At 37.2% G+C, this 23,002-nt stretch overlaps 1 protein-coding gene across 7 annotated transcripts in view; it reads right to left on the bottom strand.

Moving 5' to 3' along the window:
• ERC1 (ELKS/RAB6-interacting/CAST family member 1) overlaps positions 1-23,002 on the bottom strand; it is a 486,124-nt gene that overhangs the window by 224,152 nt on the left and 238,970 nt on the right. For 5 of the 7 annotated variants that reach the window (XM_045554663.1, XM_045554660.1, XM_045554662.1 and 2 more), the window contains one exon: positions 19,790-19,921. The exons of the other annotated variants lie outside the window; for them this stretch is intronic. In XM_045554663.1, the coding sequence (XP_045410619.1) occupies positions 19,790-19,921 (132 nt within the window). The remainder of the gene's footprint in view (positions 1-19,789; positions 19,922-23,002) is intronic. 7 annotated transcript variants of the gene reach the window in all.

Consider the following 23,002-nt stretch of genomic DNA (forward strand, 5'->3'; position numbering starts at 1 on the left):
GATCATTACACATTGTATACATGTATCAAAACATCACATGTACATCATAAATTTGTACAATTAGGTATCAATAAAAAATTTTAAAAATTTAAAACCCTTTTACTTCCAGAATTTTGTGCTAATAAAATATAGTTTTTTAAAAGTTTGCCTAATTTTCCCACACATGTGAGTGCTAGAGCCTCAAGGTGTTTCTGCCTCGGATCACACACATCCAAGTAAGTTTTAAATTATTGTTGTATTCAAGGCAAGAACGGTACCATAAACCAGGATTTCAACCAATCATCTCATTTGTTCTCTGGCTCCAAGCCAGGAAAACAGTTTCAAAGTCAAATTGAATTACTTCATTTTCTGTTACTTCTCCACAATCCAAGAGAACACATTCAGCTAGAACCACTTGGACGTCTGCTCCATAACACGCCTGCCACACAGCGGTTGTGTGACATTGGGTATAGTCATTGAGAAATGAAGGTCACAAAAGCTAAGTAAAAGAAAAGAAGAGATAAATCCCACACTAAACAATGAAGAAACTCTCCACAATTTTAAAATATGCTCCAGGTCACAGAACAATTTCAAAAGCAGTTTTAAGACACAAAAAACGCCCAGGCCAGAGCTGGGATTCAAATATGTAACTTAACTGCCTCCAGTAACATATTAAGGAGAAAACACAGGGCTTGACAGTGTGCGGTGCCAACAGGACCAGATGGTTTGTTTAAATCACAAGCTAATAAACTTTTGCTCCAGTAAGAAGGGAACAAATCATGACTTTCCCACAGGCCTATTCTACTTAGGAAAGCAAAGCAGTGGGGCGCTGCAGAGGCCGGCAAAGCCTGCAGCTTCGAGTCACCCACCTTCTTCTGTTCCACAACTGAGAGGAAAATACTTTTTGTAGTCTCCAAGATACTTACGGAAAATCTTATTATAGCTTCTTGGGAGAGTAAAAGGCATACAAATCCAAAGAAAGAAAACAATTAGAAGAAAAAGGGAGTGGTATGAAAAGAAGATTATCTAGAGGTTAAGCAGTCATCATGTAAGCCAGATTGTCCCTTGAGAATCCTACTAGATTTTTTTTTTTTTTTTTGAGACAGAGTCTCGCTCTGTTGCCCTGGCTAGAGTGCCGTGGCATCAGCCTAGCTCACAGCAACCTCAGACTCCTGGGCTTCAGCGATCCTACTGCCTCAGCCTCCCGAGTAGCTGGGACTACAGACATGCACCACCATGCCCGGCTAATTTTTTCTATATATATTTTCAACTGTCCAAATCATTTCTTTCTATTTTTTTTAGTAGAGACGGCGTCTCGCTCTTGCTCAGGCTGGCCTCAAACTCCTGACCTCGAACGATCCACCCGCCTCGGCCTCCCAGAGTGCTAGGATTACAGGCATAAGCCACCGCGCCTGGCCTAGATTTCTTAACTTGAACAAAATTCTAGATTAAGTCCTACTCTGTTTTACAATTATGAAAAAAAAGTTACCAAGCTGTTGGGTTGAGAAGTCTTTTTGAAGTATTAGTGAGAACATATATATATATATATATATATATACATATATATATACCTACATACATAAATTCTATCAACCTCTCTTAAACCCTTTAGGTTTCTCACAATCACTGCTAATGAGAACTTCAAATACATTTCCTAACAGAGGTTTAGGTTTAACATTTATAATAGAATCTCTTTTTTCCAATGCATTCATTTTGCCAATGCATGGTAATTCTTTGATAAGATAAACACCAATAGTACAGTATTTTATGGATATGGAAGTTATTATTATTGCAGTAATAACAGATTATTTGACTACTCTGTTCAGGTGCTTTACATGTATCGTCTCATTAAAACCTCATCATGGTCCTATAAGGTAGGCGTTAGGTATTAATATCCTTATTTCTAGGGAAGAGGAAACAGTTTAGAGCAGTGGTCCCCAACCTTTTTAGCACCAGGGACTGGGGTGAGGCAGATGGTTTCAGGATGATTCAAGTGCATTACATTTACTGTGCAGTCAAACCTCTCTGCTAACGATAATAAGTATTTGCAGCCACTCCCCAGTGCTAGCATCACTGCCTCAGTTCCACTGAAGATCATCAGACATTAGATTCTCATAAGGAGCACAACCTAGATCCCTTGCATGTGCAACTTACAGGAGGGGTCATGTTCCTATGAGAATCTAATGCCATGGCTGATCTGACAGGAGGTGGAGCTTATGGGGAGCGAGCGATGGGGAGCAGCTGTAAATACAGATGAAGCTTCGCTTGTTTACCGCTCACCTCCTGCTGTGCAACCTGGTTCCAAGCAGGCCACGAACCGGTACCTGTCCATGGCCCACGGGTTGGGGATTTCCGTTTTAGAGAGTTTATGCCTTGCCCAAGGCCACACAATCAGAGGAAGAAAAGCTAAGATTTCAACCTAGGCAGTCTGACTCCTTATTAATCACAGTTAATGCTGCTTTGCTACAATGTATCAGTGTTCACCAAAAACATCCTAAAGCAGCTTTCTACAATTGTACTAATGAGTTACTGTAGGGAGTATTCCCATGCTCACTCTTGCATCTTTCCATCCTTCCTTTCTCTTCCACTCCTCAAAATACAGAATGTCTACCATATGCTAAGTACTATGTGCTACATGTTGAGGGCATAATGGAAAACAAAACAGACATGTTTCTCTAGCCTTCTTAAGAATCCACACAGTCTCCTTGCTTAGATATAGTAATTCATTAATAAAATCTATAAATATATAATTATAAATATGTTATGTAAAAAGTACAGGGTACCAGGAAGAGTACTTAATGTGAGGACTTGATCTATGTCCTGGGGGGGCCTAGAAAAAGTTTCCTCAAGACAGTCTAGGAGCAGCTGGGGAAGAAAAGGGCGTTTCCGCCTAGGGGCCCACATGTACAGCAGCCCTGAAGTGGGCACACTTACCTACAAAATAAGATCAAAAGATCAAAATATCATAAGCCCTAAGAACAAAAGGCCTAAGAGTACAAATGTGGCAGGAGAGGGATAAAAGGGATGAAGAAGGATCTCGTAGGCCATTAGGAAAGTTGGCTTTTATCCCAAAAGCAATAGGAATGTACCAAAAGAGATCTGATTAAACAGAGGAGCAAGAAGATTTAGAATGGTAAAATTAGAATTGCTAACCTAATAGAAAGGGGAATCTAAGCAGAATAGGGAGAGAAGCAAAGACAGGGCTGATGGATTAGAATAAAGCAAAAGGAGACACTGGGCTAGAGGTTCAATGATGTGGAAAGATAGTTATAGTGTGAATATTTGAACAAGAAAGCTAAAATGACTAGAGAGGAAGTTGCTTTAATGAGCAAATTTAGAGGCAGACTAGATTACAGCAAGGTCTAGGATGCCTGAGATGGAATGAAGAATGTCTCAGGAAACAAAGGCCATTGGCCAAGAAACTGAGTGGACAAACTAGCAAACAGTCATCCATGTAGACACTTCTCACTCATGGAATCAGTGAGATCACAAGTCTTCAGTGAAAAGCTTCAATGCTACAACTCAATGGCATGAGCCTTGAAGAAGCAGGGGTTCTTATAAGAACGTGGGTAATGGTCTGAAGATATAAGGGAAAATACAAAGTATAAGTCCCATATTTAACTCCTAATAAACTCTTTTTCATCACCAGAAAGGGTTGGTGGGAGTAGTCAGTAGATAGATAAGATTACATTGCAGGCAAAGAAGGTGAAAGGAGGTTCAAGAAAAAGATTAGCAATGTTATATGCCAGAGCCTGGCACAGAATACATACTCAATAAATACCTGCTGAACGAGTGAATGAATGAAAACAGATGAACTTGTGAATTTTGGTGATTTAGTGGGGAGCAGTACGAGGAATCAGAGAAGGCGGGGGTTGGGTTAAGGCAAGAAAGTACAGAAAAATACAGGGATGACAGTGCAGTGGGTGTGTATATACGGTTTGGACAACGCCTAATGAAACCCAGGAGGAGAGGCCCAGTGAAATTAGGTCCACTAGTTTCTCTGAAGAGAATGGGCACTGGTCCCAATGGACCGTAACTTCAAAATAAATCAGATGCCACTTGAAATTTTTATTTTTTTCCTTTGGTCCCCAATTAAATGCATATGATTTATATAAATGGTGTTGATGACATTTTCTATTCATTCACTGAAAACAAGAAATTCTAAGTGAATCTTGATATAACTTAATGGTAACAGATACCACTGAATTCAGTATTTTATTAAATTTAGGATTGTCAGACACTATTGCCATCTTTGACTACTGACTGTAGGAAGGACCCAAGTGTAAGCAAGAGTAGCAGATCCAACTCTGAAGAATAAACCACATTTCCACAATTCAACTCTGGGTTTTACCAGATTTCTTGACTTCTTATATATCATTCCATTTTTCCATTAAATCGACACTGCTAAAGGTTTGTGAGAATGAAAACCAATCAGCACATGTTTTATCAGCTCTCACAACGCGGCTCCCATTCCTGCAGGACACGTAGCAGCGCAGCCTTCCCTGCAAAAGCACACGGGCTGCAAGTGTGCACGCGGGGAAGACCGCAGGGCAGGGAGGTCGGTTCACACCGCCTCGCGTGCTCTTCACTGACAGCTGCTTTTAACTTTCCAGGAATATTGCGTGTGGTAACAAATTTTCTGCAACTGAAGATAAATTTAAAACAATAATGGAAACATGTCAGTGTGAAAGAAATGCTTCTTTTAAAAGCCATCTTAATTTTCCTCTTCTTTTTAAAAAATCAACTAAAAGGGCTTAGGTAGATAAATTCTATAATAAGCACTCCTCACTCCTAAGTGGAGCTTGAAAAATTAGACATCAATAAAACATGAGTGCACATTTTTAAAGCAAATGTCACCATGCTGCTATGACTCTCACAGTCTTATGTCACTGGGGTTGGAAAGAGGCTTTAAGAATGGCCAATGTTTCATCACTACCTATTCTATTTAGGTGACTTTTTGGCAACACAGTATCAAAACTAAAAAGTAAAAAATCTACATGAATGCACTCAAACAAACCATTTTTTATCATAATGTTATTTGATTATCTCTCATCATTTGCTTATTTCCACAATAAAAAGGTTGTGCCAGAATTAGGTAAAACAAAATATTAATAATTTCCTGGGTCCACATGAGCTCCATGGCTTTTCTGTACTCCTGGAAGAAAGACAGAAACAGTCTAAATAACAGATCACATTTTCTTCTCCAGCGGCAGTAACAAAGGTGTGACAACCATTATTTTACACTTTCTTCTGCATCTGAGTCTATTTATATTTCGTTAGGGTTTGTGACAAATGAGTAATTCAGGAAAAGAAATACAAATAGAGGTATAAGATAGGGCCTTCCCTTGAACTTCAAGCTCTGATAAGTTCTCTTCTGGAAAAAACAAAAATTTTTTTTATCCCATTTGCTAGGAAGTTAAGACAATGGGATGAAGTAAGTATTGAATGGCTTTACAAATTGTCTAGGTTTTGGAAAGAAATTTCCTTCTCAGTTAAAGTGATTTGGTCATTTCAAATGGAGAAAATATTAATTGCATTTTACTAAGGAAAACAGCAATCCCCTCACTAGCATAAAGTCACCAACACAGAACATAGAACATTTAGGGCGTGAGCCCTTCTTCTAAGATTAAGTGAAATAATTTGAGTAAAACCGCTTCATTCCATTTCCTTAAGTTTTCAACAATAAGAATTTATTGGCGTTGTAATATGAAATTTTAATCCTTATTTGAAATACTGAAAAGAATCAAACTACCACCTAGAAATAAACAAAATTGACATTAATTAGAGACATATTTTGTAGAGAAAATGCATTATTTCAATGTAACTCTGGACAGTTGTTAGAAACAGAATGTTGGCAAATTAAATAGAAGTTATTTGACCTTATCAAATGTTTACTATTAGCCAAAGGAGAAAAGTACAAGGATGAGATTTAATGTCTGTCAACCCAAGGATACCAAGAGGGAACCCCCAAAGCAACATGTGTGTATATGACGCATGTGTATATCATTCTGGCCATAATAATAAGGCTCACCATTTGGACGCTGCCTTTATAGGCTACTAACACATGTGCAAATACTTATTGCAATGTGAGGCAGTGAGTGGATGCTTGTGGGGGTAATAATTTCTTCCATCTAGATGAGCCAACAGATACTTGGAGAGATTATGGGACTTACCCTCAATCACAGCTAGTAAATAGAACAAGGAATAGAATCCACATCACTCAACTTCTAATCCAATGTACTTTACACTAACCTTTATTACATCTTTATACATTTATCAAAAAGGGTGGAGATAAGAGGAAGGGACAACTGAATGCCAAAACAGAGTTTGGGACATGCCACACACAAAAACTATCTGTTGAGTAGGATAAATCCCACTGCACACATTTCTCTAGAAAAAATATCTTTCATTGAAACATCCAGGAAGATGCAGCCAAGGAGAACATAAACTGCATGTTAAAATCAGTGGGAAGCCATCTAGCTCCTACGGCTTCAACTCCAGCCGTTACCTTGGAGGACTGCTTCTATGGTCAATAACTTGGTTTATCAAACTTCTCAGTAGGAGATAACAGAATAAGGGCCAAACAATCTGAGAACTAATTACAAGAAAACTACCATTTGTTATGGATCGGCCACATAGTTTCCAAAAGTGCTTCGTAGTTGCAGCTGTTACACAGTTTAGACAGAAGTATAAAAACACGTCTACTTTGAAAGCCATTATCTGCAGACTTTGGGCAATCAGCTCTAGGGTTCATTTTTGGCATGTGCCAAAGTTTTGTTTCCACGACAGTTAATCTTTTCGTTTGGTTATAACTTTTGAAAACATAGATGTGGCCCTTTTACTGAATAAAACCCAAGCCTAAATTTAAAGGCATGGATATTTCGTGAACTATAGGACAATATAATCATGCACTTCTTTATCAAAAATTTTTCAAGAGGAAGAAACTATAAAAAAAACACAAATCCAAATGCATTATTTTAAGAACTACTGTTATGAATCACTCATGTTGCTAGAGATTTTTTTTTTTTGGTCATATCATGTCATGTGGTTATTTCCTGGGGGCTGTAGTTTTCTGTTTCAGCATTTCTTTAGTAGTTGTCTACTGACCCCATCTGGCAAAATTATAAAGGAACTTATAGAGGCTAAAGCTTCTGCCAATTCATTTTTTAAAAATTTTACATAAAGAGAAATTTTAAGAGAAATAAAAAATTGGAAAATCAGGGCAAAAAAATCTCAGGATTCTTAGCTTTATCCTATAATACACAAGATAAGAGAGAGAACACGTAAGTAAGAAAAGATCACACCAGTGACTTATAAGGATTTCAGATTCCAACTAATCCATACTCCCACTTCACACCACATACAGTATGTCCGTACTTTACTGCCATAGAATTTATAAAGTTTTCTATTTTCTTTTTCAAGTATACTAGACATGATTCCATCAGAGGGATATCTTTTAGGAATATCAGTATTCTAAAAAAAGAATTCATGTTGCTGCCCTTTGATAGTCTCAAAGATGCTTGTTAGTATTTTGATGTTTTATTAAAAAATGAGTTTTTAAACTCTGAGATATTTTTCTCTTGTTTGATATAAAGATGAGGTAATTATTTCAAAATTGCATCCAGCATAACAGGATGAATATGATTTTAAATACAGTGCAGGGTAGTTTCACATAGTTACTAAAAGTGGAGAAATGCCAGTTTAAACTAGGCAAATTTGCTTTGAGATTAACAATTTGTGTTGTCTGCCATTCTATCAACATTCAGGATCTGGTTCTACTAAAGGGGATAAAAATTAGATGGAGAATTAGAAGGGAAGTTTTAAAAATATATTGAGAGTCTCATTTTATTTTCCATCTTACTTATTCTCCATTTTTAAAGGTAACTACAATAGTACTATGGAGTTTCAACTCTTCTTCTGAATGTTCTCTGACATACTGAATTTTTAGACTTGCTCCTATTAGAAGCTATCTGGGTAATTTCCATTAATAAATGGATTGAAATGCAGAATCATATTGGGTTGCCATTACTGCAGACTACATCATCCCTCTAAGTTAAGGCCATTTCATACATCTTTCTAAGACCATACGAAGGAGAAGTCTGAACACGGAGATTTCTGCTATGGCAGGATACAGCCGTTTAACAACTGCTTTCAACAAGCCAGAGATGGCAGAATTCTCTTTGAAGTGGCAGCCCCATTGGCCTTTGAAGTCCCTTGTCAATTGTAGAATGGCTCTGGTGGGGTTTGTTTTGTAGCCAGCTGTCACCATGAAGGCAGACATGACGTATTTCCACCAGTCTCACTTCAGGGTCTGTCAAGTGACTGATTTCATAACCAGTCGCCATAACAAAGGAGATTCAAACTCCTTGACATTAGAGCAAGAGTCTACAATAAAACTTACTAGGTTCCTCTAGACAAAGCTTGATTTAAATACTGAACTGATTACACAATGGGAAAGAGAAAATGATCGTGAACGTAATTGTCACATCTCTTCAGATCCCTGGAACATTAAAAATATACTTTCTGTATGTTTATCAATAATGTTTCATAATAACATCTTATGTTTTTAAAATAAAATCTCTTTGAACAACAATATCTACATCTACACATTGACCAAAAATGATGACTTCTCCAGAAACCAGTAAACTGCTTTACAAGCACAGTTTATGTTGCTAATTTAACATTGTGTTTTCTTGTAAGACTGAATGATCCTACACAGTTCTGAGAAACATGTTTGTATCTGTAATACTTTAAACTGCTCAGCCACCCGCCTCAAGCATCTCCACCATTACTGTCGCAGAGAGCAGTTTAAGACTTACAAGTGTAAGTAAAGAAAAGGAATCTATGCTAAGAAACTTCTATAAACTATTAAATGTAGTCCATCATAGCACTATATAAAAGGAGCCGGTCTTAATAATATTATAAACCTATTTTCAAGGCAGGGAAAGATGAGACAAATCTTGAAAAACCTAATGTCAAATTTACCAATGATGATCAGAAGTATCAGTCCCACTAAAAGGAAATAAAGGATCAAAAAGATTTTCAAACTAATTTGAAAACTTTTTACCTACTCTGTCCAATATTTAATTATTACATGTTTTCATGAACGTGGCTACCTGCTATTTCAGAGTTGAAGACTACCTGCTACATCAGACTTTCAGCTAGCTCCTACCAGCCAAAAGATCAACAGCAGCAGGGCTAGAATTTTGCACACTCACTCTCTGAGAGATACAAGTCCTCTGTTTTCCCACTGAAGGACAGGTCAGGGGTAGTAACGATGTCTAAATTTTATTATTCCATTCTGGCTACAATGCTTTAAAATCAAGCACTAAAAAATTTAAGTTACTTTCAAATAAATAACATCTATTCTAATTCTTTAAATCTACAATTTTGAAATCTTTTGAATTTTTCTGTTCAGATGACAAAGTAATTTAACCAAATCCAGTGGAAAAGCAGTTACAACAAAGGATAAAAACATTTCAAAATGTTGTTTGAGTAACTACCATAAAAAATTATAAAATTACCATTAAACCCTAAATTGTTTAGTAAATACAGTGATGCTGCTGTTCTTAGGGGTACAAATATTCAGGAAGTCAGAATAAAATTTCATTCATTCACTCATTAATTCACTCAATAAATATTCACTGAAGGCCATTATGTACCAGGCACAATGGCAGGCATCAAGGACACAGCAGCAAACAAGACAGGGCTCCTGCCCTCGAGGAGCCTTCGTTCTATCAGACTAAGTGGAGACAGTCTCCTAGTAGTGACAACACAGGGTTTTATCCCCCTCCAAACCTCACCTTGAAATCTGATGCCCGTTGTTGGAGGTGGGGCCTGGTGGGAGGCATCTGGGTTGTAGGGGCAGGTCCTCATGAATACATTAAGGCGTCATTGTGGAAGGGAAGTAAGTTCTCACTGTTAGTTCCCCTGAGAACTAGTTGTTAAAAAGAGCCTGGTCCCTTCCTCCCACCCCCCGTTTCCTCTCTCTCACCGTGTGGTCTCTGTGCAGTAGTGGCTCCCTTTGCCTTCCACCACGAGTGGAAGGAGCCTGAGGCCCTCTCCAGAAGCAGATGCTGCTGCCATGTTTCTTGCACAGTCTGCAGGACCATTAGTCAAATAAACCTCTCTCTCTCTTTTTTTTTTTTAAATAAATTGCCCAGCCTCAGCTTTACTTTATAGCAACAATAAATGGATTCAGACAACCATCCACTTAGATCCTCATGCGAGAAAGCGTGGGGATCCACCTTGCTGCCTCCCTCTCCCTCAGCTTCCGCATGCAACTCATCAGCAATCTTGTTGAATCTACGTCCAAAGAGACCTCTACCTCTCCATTGCCATCACCCCATCATGCCCCTGGATTCCCATCTTCCTAACAGGTCCTCAGCCCTTTCTATCCTTGCTCTCCTATTTATTCTTCATATAATTGCCAGAATAATCTTTTAAAAACAGGAAATGGATCTTACCATTCTTTGGCTTAAAATGACTTAGAGGCTAACTAACCATTGCAGTTAAGATAAAACCTGAAATCATTAACATGACCACCTACATAACTTGGTTTCTGCCTACTTCTCCAGTTTCATGCCAAGCCATCTGTTCTTTCACTCATTTATTCACTCACTCAGTCACCTACCTGCCCATAAGAAATACTGACTCACTTCGACTTAGCATTCTCCATGAACTCGGGTTTTCTTTTGGTTCCCTGACTACACCAAGCTGTTTGCATTAAGGTCCCCAAGCATTCTGTTCCCACTGAAGTAAATTACTTGCCATTCTTAATCTAATTCCTACTTACTTTTCAAGTCTCAACTTAAATATCCATGTCTTAGAGATGCCCTCCCTGACCATTCACTCTAAATAAGGTCCCCTTGTTATACTCTTTTATAAAATACTATACTTTTATTTATTTGCATGTGTCAAATTTTAAAGTATGTTTATTTATGCATTCACTGGATTTATCTCCCCCAATAACATAAGCTCCATGAGGAAAAAGACCATGTTCATCTGCTTCACTGATGTATTCCCAGTTTCTAGCACAAATAAACATTAACTGAACGAATAATGAAATAAATGTAGTCATTAAACCTGTAACAATGCTGGGGTGGCACATTTCTCACTATGGACATCTAATGTCGAAGACCCTAATTTTTGTAACTATTCTCCTTTTTCCTGCACTGATTCTATCACTCCTGTTAGAAATTTAAGTGTTTAGTAGTACATGAATATGGAGTAAAATGTACACACACAATTATCATCATCTCTTGAAAGTAAGCTAGCTCTTTACTAACCTAGTCTTTCACCATTATTTCTTAAAGGAAAAATTACTTTTGACAAACCTGTTTTTAGACCACCAATGTTTTTCCTAAAACAAAAATTAAAAAAATGACCACCTATATCAGAAAGGGTTTCTATTTGCATATTCCAGTACTACAACTCTGTTAGGCTCAAGAGGAGAAACTAATTAGTACCTGCCAAGTGTGTATGTGTATATGTCGGGATCCATTCATCCATCCACCCAACACACTACAGAGCTAAGCTCCAATACATTAGCCACTGGCCAGATGTGGCCATTTAAATTTATTTAAAATTAAAGTAAAAACTCAGTTTTTAAAGTATTCTAGCCACATTTTAAATGTTCAATAGAAACATGTGGCTAGAGGCTACCATCTTGGTACAAACATTTTCTTTGTCTTAGAAAGTTCTATTCCACAGTGCTGCTATAAAGACTACAAAAGCTTCAGAAACCAATAAGCACTTGTGAAGAAAAATGCATATTTAAAGTATTCACTTTATGCCAAAGGGGGAAAAAAAAACCTTCTGTTTGGAATTCAAGTCCTTGTAACAGGCAATAGTATTTAGAGACCACATTTGAGCACTAGGAGGGAGCACTGCTATTGAGAGGACCATTGTCTTCTATGTATTTTCAGTACATGGGAAATGTATGTGTTTCTATCTGTGTGTGTGTGTTTAAGAGAAAAAGTCATAAATTCAAATAGATATTTCCAATTCCAACTTAAGATCACAAAAATCAAACCCTTAAAAAAATCTTCACAACCTTAAATTTCCTCTATCTTCTTACTTCTAGGAATAAGACCTAAGGACAATGTTCTGAAACCAATATTTTGTTTTAAATAGTGCTAAGAAAATATTTCCCCCCTCCCTCTCTTCTTTCAGCAAACTATAGAATACATGGCTTAGTAAACTGGAAAGCATTTGGATTAGATTTCACAGCATATATTTCTAGCCATTTACTAAACTACCCAAGCTATTTTTTATGAGGAAAACCTAAAAGTAAAAAGGGAAATAATGTACAGATTAAGATACTGCATTGACCCAAGAGAGACACTCAGAGACCAAATAATCCAGTGATAGGAACAACGCCCATGGGATGTGTTATTCTCACTTGATATAAATACTACAAATTCTAGGATATAGGGCTGGGCAGAGGAAGGAGAATTAAAACTTGATACGTGAAAATCAGAAATTTTAACAATAAGTATTTCACCACTGGTGCTGACTCAACCAGGTAGATTCTATAGACACTACGTTTCTCCTGGGCCTTAGATTGGCTGGTCAGAGCAACCCCTCCCGTTGGAACTATGGAGGGCAGTGGCAGTGACAACAGAAGTACCAACAGTGGTGAATGTTACTGAGGGCTTACCATGTGCCAGAATAAATGCTTCATGTACACATATATCTCATCACCGTAATGTGGCAGATACACTTATCTATTTTCTTACAGTTCAGGATACAGACACAGAAGTAATCTGCCTGAGACTACAATTTATAAGTGGTGGAACCATGATTCCAACCAAGGCTTCTAACTCCAGAGGCACTTGCTCAGTCATTATGGAATACAGCTTCCCTAAGGTTCTGGAATGACCTTCTGAACAGGAGAACCGTAGTATAAAAATCTCTGTACCTAACCTAACACTCACTATGTCTAATTTCGGTTTTGTAGAACTAGACGGATGAGATGAAAAAGCCTGAGGGAAAACTGGTTTGAAGGTAGGAATCAAGAATTCAGATTTGGACAGTTTCTCACAAGATGTCAGTCAAATACTGGAGCAGATTTCTGTCTACTTCATTAGTTTGGATCTCAGAAGAAAAAACTGGGCTAAAAATATCTCACACGCCTGTAGTCCCAGCGACTCAAAGCTGAGGCGGGAGGATCGCTTGAGGCCAAGAGTTCAAGGCTACAGTGCACGATGATCATGCCTGTGAATGGCCACTCCACTCCAGCCTGGGCAACCAGCTGGACCCATCTCTAAAAAATAAGTAAATAAAAATACAAATCTGATGTGGTAACAATTCTGCTATTACTGATAATGTAACTAACATTTTTTTTTTAGCACAATGTCTTGATTCTTATCCTCAAACAAATTTTTCCTTTTTGTGAATACATGCAATTCACCAAACCTTTTTAGCTCTATTTGCAAAAGACGTTTAAAATCTACCCACTTCTCTCCATCTCCGCTGCCACGCGGAATCTCATCAGCACTGCCTAAGCTGTCCAGCCTACGGCCTACAGCAGGAGTCTGGCATTTTTGCTTGTGTACCTCCTACAACAGTTTACACAACTGTGATTTTAATGTACTATTCAAACTTTTTTACATCATAGGTTTATGGAGTTGTAAAGAATGTAATTTCTTGGGTATTAAAATTTGCTTTTTTAAAAAATAAAGTATTACTCTTTTTTAAAAAAGAAAAGTATCCAGTGAAATATAGATACCATAGTGACTTGATATCCATCACCTATTTAAAAACTGTAAGGACAACTTGTTCTTTATGTTCTCCTTTTTCTCTTTGATCTTGTGTTTCCATTCCATTCTCTCTACAATTTTATACTAATGTAATTTACTTTAAGTTAGAGTGATTGCCTGGATCCCCTCTCATATTTTTCTCAACAAAAATATGTATATAAATTTAAATTTGATATTTTAAAAATTCCCTATGTTCATAACTCTCAAAAATTCTTGTGGACTGTGTTACTATTACAATCACTAATAATATACAATCAATCAAAAACAATATAAATATCCTAAGAATAATTATTAAACACAGAAGAAATTTTTATTAAAATGTATCTTATCATTAAACATATTTATCTTAATGGGATTAATGGAACTTTTATGCTTTTATTAGTTTAGATATCCCTTGATTAATATTACTTATTATTAGAAAGATAAGAGTTTAGCATCATTCTACTGGTGGGTCTCATTTTTATAGGTATACGCCCTAAGGACCTTCTTCATAGAAATGACTAGATAGGAATGGAAGGAGTTTTGTTACAGCAGTATAACTCAATTCTTTGCACTCCTTCAGAATTCCATGTCTCAAATCACATAGTAACCTGTCATCAAAAATTATTTCTCATAATCTATCAGCTGGCAACCTGATTAAGTTCTTTCAATTCTGTTGAAATCAAAGAATTGGAAACAACCTGACAGACTCATCCATTTTCTGAACACCAATACGGTGACCCGTCCCTTTGTCATTGTTCCAGAGTGTCCCCTCCCGGCGGGAGGCAGGGCAGCGGACTTGGGGGGGGCCCGCTGGGAACGGAGACGAGGAGGAGACTGCAGGCCTCGGGCGCCTCTGGAGCCACGCCAGGGAGGAGCATTTGGAGGCTGAGCGGCTGGTGCGACCTCAGCCGGGGCAGCGACCTCAGCCGCCCGCCTGGCCCTGGCCGCTCCGAGGAGCGTCCGAGCGTCCTCCCCGCGGACTCCGCTCCGTTCGTGCGGCCACACGAATGCCGCCCTCCCCTCTCACAGCAGGGACCTCTCGCCGTGGCCTGCAGTTGGCCCTGCGCCCTTGCGTTGCTCCTCCCGTCAGTCCTAACAGTCTTCCTCAAACTTTCCCGCTCTTTCCTACCTTTTTACCATCACGATTGCTGATTCCTCCCTACTTTTGGCAGGGCAAACTTCTTCCTGTCCTGCAGGGCTCAGGTTAAATGTTACTTTCTCAGAGGGCCTTCTCTACCTAAAATAGTTTCTAACCCTCTCAGCTTCCACCAAACACTGTCTATTGCTGAAAACCTACTCTTTTTCTTTACAGTACTTTGTAATAAGTTGTAATCAAATGTTATCTGTTAGGTTAGTATCTGTGTCCTCTCCAAACTACAAGGTCTCTTAGGGGAAAAGCCACCACCACTTTGTTCCTCACTCTGTATGCTCCAGGACTACCACGGCACCCACCGACTGACAGGAACGAGCTGCTGCATGAGTGAACGAGCAAGTAAACTAATAACAAATACCGTTCTGTGCTTAAAATGCTCCAATAGTTCTCTACTGCTTGCCTTGAATTATAAAAGTTCCTGAATATAACAGAGGACTGAACATGCTTGTGTAAATGACCTCTCTCTCTCTCTCATATCTTTTGCTCTTCCTCACATAGTTCTTGCTATTCATATCTACCCTGAACTGTGGCTACTAATCACCAATTAGTTGCCTAGATGCTTCTAGATTTTACCTATATTCTTCTCCCTAATGGAATATGTTGAACATCCTTCATTTCTTTGTCTAATTCCTTCTTTCTAAGACTCAACTCCCACACAGCCACCTTGTCCAGGAAGCCTTCTATGGACTTCGACACTATGGAGTACACACTTGCACCTCCACCTCTATTCTTACAGCACTCTGTTAAGACTTCTACCATGATACTTATCAAACTAAACCATAATTATAAGTTTATTCTTCAGTCTTTCCCAATAAACTATGAGATTCTTGAAGGCAGAGGCAATATCTATTACCTTTTCATTTTTGTAGCATCTGGAAAAATATAAGATATTAAAGAAAAAGTCTGTAGAAGAGGCAGAAGTATCATTTTATTTTCAGAGCATTACTGCCATATAAAAAACAAAGAGGGAAATACAACTTATAAGGATTCAGACCAGTAAAGGATTAAGTTTATAAAACCAAAGACTAAACGGTACATTCGTGGGATACGTGGCAGTGACAGGCAGTAAGAAGAACTGGGGAGTACAGTTACGGTTCCGTGGGCACACATCGCCTTCGGCAGGCTGCCCGCCCAGTGCTGCCTCCACAGCCACAGCTGTTCCATCTGAAGGTGCACTTGGGTATTATGGCGGTAACTGTTGCATAAATGACTGAGTAGATCTGCAGCCAATGAAGAACTTAATAAATCTTAAAAAAAAGGATATAATTCTTAAAAACGCTCTTAACCTATAATTATCTAGCAAACCATAGATAAAATCTTATTATCTTGAAGGTCAAAAATTTGTACTAAACATACAACCCAAATGTCAAAATGGCAATTTGAAAAAATGAGTTATCACTATTAAAAAATGGGCTTTTAAAATAAATATAAGAACTCATATGTGCAAATGTTAGTATTTTTAGAGAATATGCCTTTGTCATTGCACAAAATATTAAAATTAAAAAATATTCTTTAGGAGCATATATAAATCCAACTCAATGAGCCACACACACAAAAAGTCTTATTACTATATAGGCATTTTTAAAAATCTTTAGTAAGCAGACTGGGTTGCAAATGACTCCTTCTAAAAATAAATAATTTACCCTGAAAGAATACCAGTGAAGATATTTAAAACATTCTTTTCAAGTGTTAAAGAGAAAAAGCATTTCAAAAATTTTAAGTTCATAATAGCATGGCTGAACTAAGCATATTGCTCCTTAGCCCCTGGCAATTCTGAGCCTTGTTTAGAACTTGTTTATGCTCATTTTAAGAAAACAGACTTTCACATTCAAGAAAACAAAAAACCTGCCAAAAGTTGAGCAGGGAGAGGTTTCAGAAAAAGAATCCCCCTGTGGAAAGGGACGACAGGAAAGTGCAGGTGTCCTTGGATTTGCCCTTTTGGGGAGCATTCGCTTCCATCTCTCTGTTAGCCAGCACAGGTTAGAGGGCACCTTCGTTCATCAGGTCATTACACAAGGTCTCTCCATTTCTAGTATGGGCTCAATGCAGAACAGCATTATTAGGGATAAATAAAGAAACTGTGACCAGATCCGGTAAGAATATAGGAAAGGCATCAAGGAATGTTTTCCTTTGGGAGTTTTTTCCCAGCTCACACTTTAGAAAGTTCTCTGTCTTATTTTAATAAGAACTATGGTTCCCACATAGTTTTTCTTTGCTCTTGGAGGAATCAAGAGATGCAGATATCCTCCCTCTATCGGAGGGAGTCTTTTCTTCTCAGAGGCTAAATTTTAGCAAGAAATAGATAACTTTTGGACCTGAGTAAGAAAATAAGAATAATGTCCTTAGACAAAAAAAGCTTCATCCACTTAAGGCATTTCAAAAGAATACCTGTAGATTACCTCCATGCATACAAATAATACACATAAGTAAAATTAACAGTGGAGTTAAAAGACAGAAAAAGATAAAAAATAAGAACAAAAATGGGGGAGAAGAGGACAGTGGATGAGGATTGTAAGGCTTCAGAAGTATAAAAGCAGTTTCTTCGTACCTTGAACCACTTAAAGCCCAAATGACTGGTCTCATGCAATATTTCACTCAACAGCTTCAGATAGGCAGTAAGTAGCAGAACGGTGGAAAACAAGACAAGCAGGAAAGAGAGAAGGAAAAAAGCATGCAATTAAAAGCAAAATTTATACAGCCACTTTGGAAGACAGTTTGGCAGTTTCTTACAAAGCTAAATATTGTCTTACCATATGATCTTACCATGCGATCCAGCAATCACACTCCTAGGTATTCACCTAAATGAGCTGAAAATTTATGTCTACTCAAAAACCTGCACATGAATGTTTATGGCAGCTTTATTCATAATTGCCAAAAGTTGGAAAGAACCAAGATGTCTTTCAACAGGTGGAGGAATGAACAAACAGTGGCATATCCAGACAATGGAATATAAATCACAGATAAAGAGAAACGAGCTATCAAGCTACAAAAAGACATGAAAGAACCATAAATGCAAAGGCTAAGTGAAAGAAGCCAGTCTGAAAAGGCTACATACTGTCTTATTCCAACTATCAGTAAATGAAAAGGCAAAACTATAGACAAAGTAAAAAGAAAAATCAGGGTTTGGGGAGGTGGGAGAAGAATCAATAGGTAGAGCACCGATTTTTCAGGGCAGTGAAACTACTCTGTATGACACTGTAAATGGTGGATACACGTCATCATACATCTGGCAAAACCCATGGAACGACACATAGCAAAGAATGAACCACAGACTGACTATGCAGCTAGCAATAATTTATCATCATCAGTTCATCAATTTTAACAAGTATACCACACAATGCAAGATTTTAGTAACAGGGGACAATGAGGTAGAGAAAGCAGTAAATAGAAACTCCTTGTACCTTCTGCTCGATTTTTCTATAAACTTAAAAACCGCTCTAAAATAGTTTATTAATTATAAACAAATAAAACATATGAAAAAAGTTCATTATATTCAGTTCACAAAATAGCTTAAAAAATATATAAAACAGAAGTCTAAATACCATAATGACATGATCTATTATTAATTGCCAAAATTTTTGCATGATCTCTGATGTTTAATACTTGTCAATAAATAATTATGCCAAAGCATTACAGAAAAACAATCTTTATGAGGGGCATTTGAAAAATAAAGGAGAGAATGTAAAAAGGGTGAAATTAAGATAAAAGAAAATCCCTTCCCACCCTGGAACAACGGCTGTTGCCATCCCCTCTCTGAAGCTCTCCACTATGGCAGCTCTATTTGACTGAGCGTTAGAAAGATATTCAAAGAGAACATGGACAAGGCATTCATCTAGGAACAAGGTACTAAAAAATGCTCATTCTGTGAAAAGTTCAATTTCCCCTCAGCTTTGCTAAGAAAGGTCTTTCTTTCTATACCTGATACAAAAGAAACCATATTCTTATATTTAACATGGCCATGAAGGGACTCCTTGAGGTTCGTACTACAATATGTCTGCCTTGAAAATATACCCTCTTCTTAACTGTTCAACTACCTTAATGCACAGTAACACAGTGGTCTGATCAAGAGGGTCCCCAAAAGATTCATGTCATCCTCTCACTGAACTTGTTTTTTTTTTTTTAACCTGTTTAGCATTTACATTTCTCCCACAAAGAAATGGAAAAGATACAATTACTGCAAAATTAAATGTCATAAACCTCTGTGTGAGGTAGATTCAAAACCATCATTCTCACAATGGGAACTGAGATTATAGACTTCACTTGTTAAAACTATTTCTTCCATCCAAACTTCCCATCTTTAGTTATTCTTCCTAATAAAAAGTCAAAAGCAAGAAGATTTAAAAAGATGTGGAAAATATATAAACAAACATCACAAACAACAACAGTAGAAATCTTCACAAGTCACCTTGTGGCTGAGACATGCTAATCTGGGACTCAAGTGCCATGATATCTAAGTCCCTCATACTCGCTATTAATCTTAACTTGTCATAACCTTAACTGCTCTTTCAAACAAGGCAGGGTATAAAATAAACAAACTCTTTGCTATTTGAAATTAACAGCTTTGAGTCAGAAATGTTTGTGTTTTCTCATTCAATTTAAAAGCCAGGGTTGTGCCCAGTCTTGCAGCAAACAGACGAGTTCCATTTCATCTCATCTGATATATTAGCATATACTACATAAATATATGTGAAATCAGTCCTAAGTTATTAATGTAAAGTCCTCTGCATTAACATGAGCCAATTCTTATACAACTATATTTCAATTTTTATTTAAGTCTAAATACTTATGCTTGATGTAGTGTTTTTGAAACCCTATGAACATCTAATATTTATAGTTTACCTAAACTATACCAATTGGGTTTTACCTTTTGTTTAACCAGCAGCATTGCTAATAACCGTATAAAGTCTCAGACCTGTTTTTCAGCACTGGTCCTGGCTGATTCCTCTTGTGCTAGCACCATTTCTCGCTCTGCAGTTATCTGTACACTTTCTCTTAGTGCTTCCTCCAGCTCTTCAATCCTGTCATCCTTCTTACGGAGACTGTCCTGGAAAACGATGGAAGACTAGGTGAAGTAGATTAATTAGTTAATCTAAGGAGAGCCTATTTATCAAGAAAGGGCTATTGGCTTATTAAATGTTCTTCACTTCAGAAGCAAATCCCGGCCAAAAAGATATTTTCATAGAGGAAATAATAAAACAAGGGAAGAAACGAAGTAAAGGAAGTTGCAGAAGTATATTATTCAGAGCACAGTATCAAGTTAGTTAAGCAAGACAAAGATGATGAATTTGCTCTCTGCAACAGAGAGAATAAAACTATGTTAGCATAAGTAGCAAGGGCTTGGTTATTTAAAATCACAAAGCTGTTTTTGAAGTATTCTCTAAATGGAGCTTAAAGCCAGCTTTGATGAAGTCTAAGTAATTAGACTGAATACCAAAATATTCTTTTCCCCTGCAAAGTTAAACCTATAAGAAAAAGTAAACAGAATGATCTTTCAGATTATGTTCTTCATATAGATAATTATTGGCAAAATTTTTAAAAAGAAATAAAAAGAAGGCAATACTTCCTAACATTTCAAGAACGCGCAGTTTTCTCTCAATCTTATAAGAGAAAACCAAAAGTGACAACTGGATACAAGGAACTGCTCTGGCTAAGAATGGGTAATTTAGTCAGCCAAGTCACTGCTACCAGCCCTGACAGCCTAGAGAAATTTAAAACATAACTTTTAGAGAGGTGAATATAGATCTATCAGAAAGACAAACAAAATCCGATAGGACTTTAAGTTCATGTAAGATAGGAGGGATCTTGACATAAGAAGGATAAATGAACAAGAATTCAAGTAGGATGGAGAACTGGATTCATCAGGTTATTATAAACATTTTCTCTTTAAATTCTTATAGAACCAGAAGATTATGAAGAAAAGTGCTGCCTTTTATTAGTATTATAGCAAAAGAACAAGATTTGCTACTCCAACTTTGAGTACTCACATGAGGAAAAGATATGAAAGAATTTTGTCTTTAAGCAATTCTCATTTAATTATACTGAAGTTCACTTTTATAAGTAAAAGTTACAAAAAAGTACTTTTTGGCAACTTTGCCTTCAGAAATTCAGAACTTGAAATCTGTCAAAGATAAGTCAGATTTTTCTCCCCACTTTGGAAGAACAGCATCTTATTATTTAACATTCTTTCTAATAAAAAGGTGATAAATATTTTGTTCTCTCTCATTTTTCTAAATTTAAAAAAATGAGATTTGGAAAAAAGAATATTCATATTTTGGTGATGTATGTCATATGTCATGTTCATTTTAAGAAAAAGTTTTCATTCTTCTCAAAGATGTTATAAAATACTGTGATCTATTCCCATTAATAAGGTTCTGTTTTACATAAGGCAGGTTAGCTATACCAAAAAATGCTTTGTCAAAATCTTAACATTTCCCATTGGCCTGCCAGGAACAGCAGAGCACAGTGAGGGTTTCTAAAATGGAGCCACACAGAGGAGACAAGGACTGGTGCCAGCCAGAAGGAAGGCCAAGATGGTCTCTTCAGAATCAAAGACAATTAAACGTAAGAGAAGGATCATGAGGTAAGGAATGGCTGCAATGATTAGTTCCGTCTTCTCAAATCTTCTAATGAATAAGAATAATTATATGTGTAGTAACATGGGATTATGAAATAAAGATAGTTGTAAGTAGAAATACACACTAATGCTTCCCCTTATCAATTTGTTGTGCAAAACCAGTCTTATGTTTTTGTCCAGTCTACCCTATCCTGCTCTTAAACTATTTTTTGGAGGTCTCCTGAGAAGCTTCTGTTATCCTCACCTAAATGGAGGTTGAAACAGTTATTCCAAGTAACTTCCCAGGAATCAACTTCAAGCAAACAGCTTTACTTGTACACCTGCATTGCATAAGAAATAGCTTTGAGGCTGTATCAGTAAAAATTTTTAAGAGGGAAGATGATTAATAATTTGTCATAATGCAGAGGATCGGTGAAGGTTTCATAATGTAAGTTTCCTCAAATTCAGTGGTGAAACCAGAGTCTACCAGATGATCTCAGAGTGCAAGGCCATTTATTTAAGAAAAGTCTTCTGGACTTATTGGCAAAGGCTGTTTCAAAATCATTCTCAATAGTAAGGATGAAGAACAAAAGCCAAGTGAAACTACAAATAAAGCAGAGGACTGTTAAATAATATTTATGGGATATTATTAATATAAGTCATGTAACAGCTAAGTATGGAATCATTTGCTCTAAGGAAACTGTATTAAACCAGGGCAGCAGCAAGAGAATGAAGATAGTAAATATCTACCTCATCTTCATTAACGAAATCCATAACTACTTAATCTATCTAGTGAGTAAAATCTGGCTTCAGTTTTACTTTTGGAATCATAACAGGTATCTGCTAAGGCAAACCAAGGACGTTTCCTTTGTGTTGAACCACATCTTGAATCTATTTAATTTAATGAAATAATGAGCCAATGCAAGCAATGAACAGGAAAACCTTTTAGTCCTACAAATACTGGAGTATCAACCACACTGCTAAATCTTATTAGTATTTATTAATATTAATATTCTTATTTGTCCTCACTCTATTAAGAAGACTAAATATTGGCCTAGGCAAAGAATTTATGAAGAAGACCCCAAAAGCAATCATAGCAACAACAAAAATAAACGGGACCTGTTCAAATAAAAAAGCTTCTGCCCAGCCAAGGGCACAATCAAAACAGCAAATAGACAACTTATAGAATGGGAGAAAATATTCGCATGCTACACATCTGATAAAAGGCTGATAACTAGACTCTACAAAATACTCAAACATATCAGCAAGAAAAAAATCAAACAACCCCTCGCCGGGTACAGTGGCTCACACCTGTAATCCTAGCACTCTGGAAGGCCGAGGCAGGTGGATTGTTTGAGCTCAGGAGTTCGAGACCAGCCTGAGCAAGAGCGAGACTCCCGTCTCTACTAAAAAAAAAAAAAAAATAGAAAGAAATTATCTGGACAACTAAAAATATATATATATATTGAAAAAATTAGCCGGGCATGGTGGCGCATGCCTATAGTCCCAGCTACTCAAGAGGCTGAGGAAGGAGGATTGCTTGAGCCCAGGAGTTTGAGGTCGCTGTGAGCT

The sequence above is a fragment of the Lemur catta genome, chromosome 6 (genome assembly GCF_020740605.2).
Source record: "Lemur catta isolate mLemCat1 chromosome 6, mLemCat1.pri, whole genome shotgun sequence".
Classification (NCBI taxonomy): domain Eukaryota; kingdom Metazoa; phylum Chordata; class Mammalia; order Primates; family Lemuridae; genus Lemur; species Lemur catta.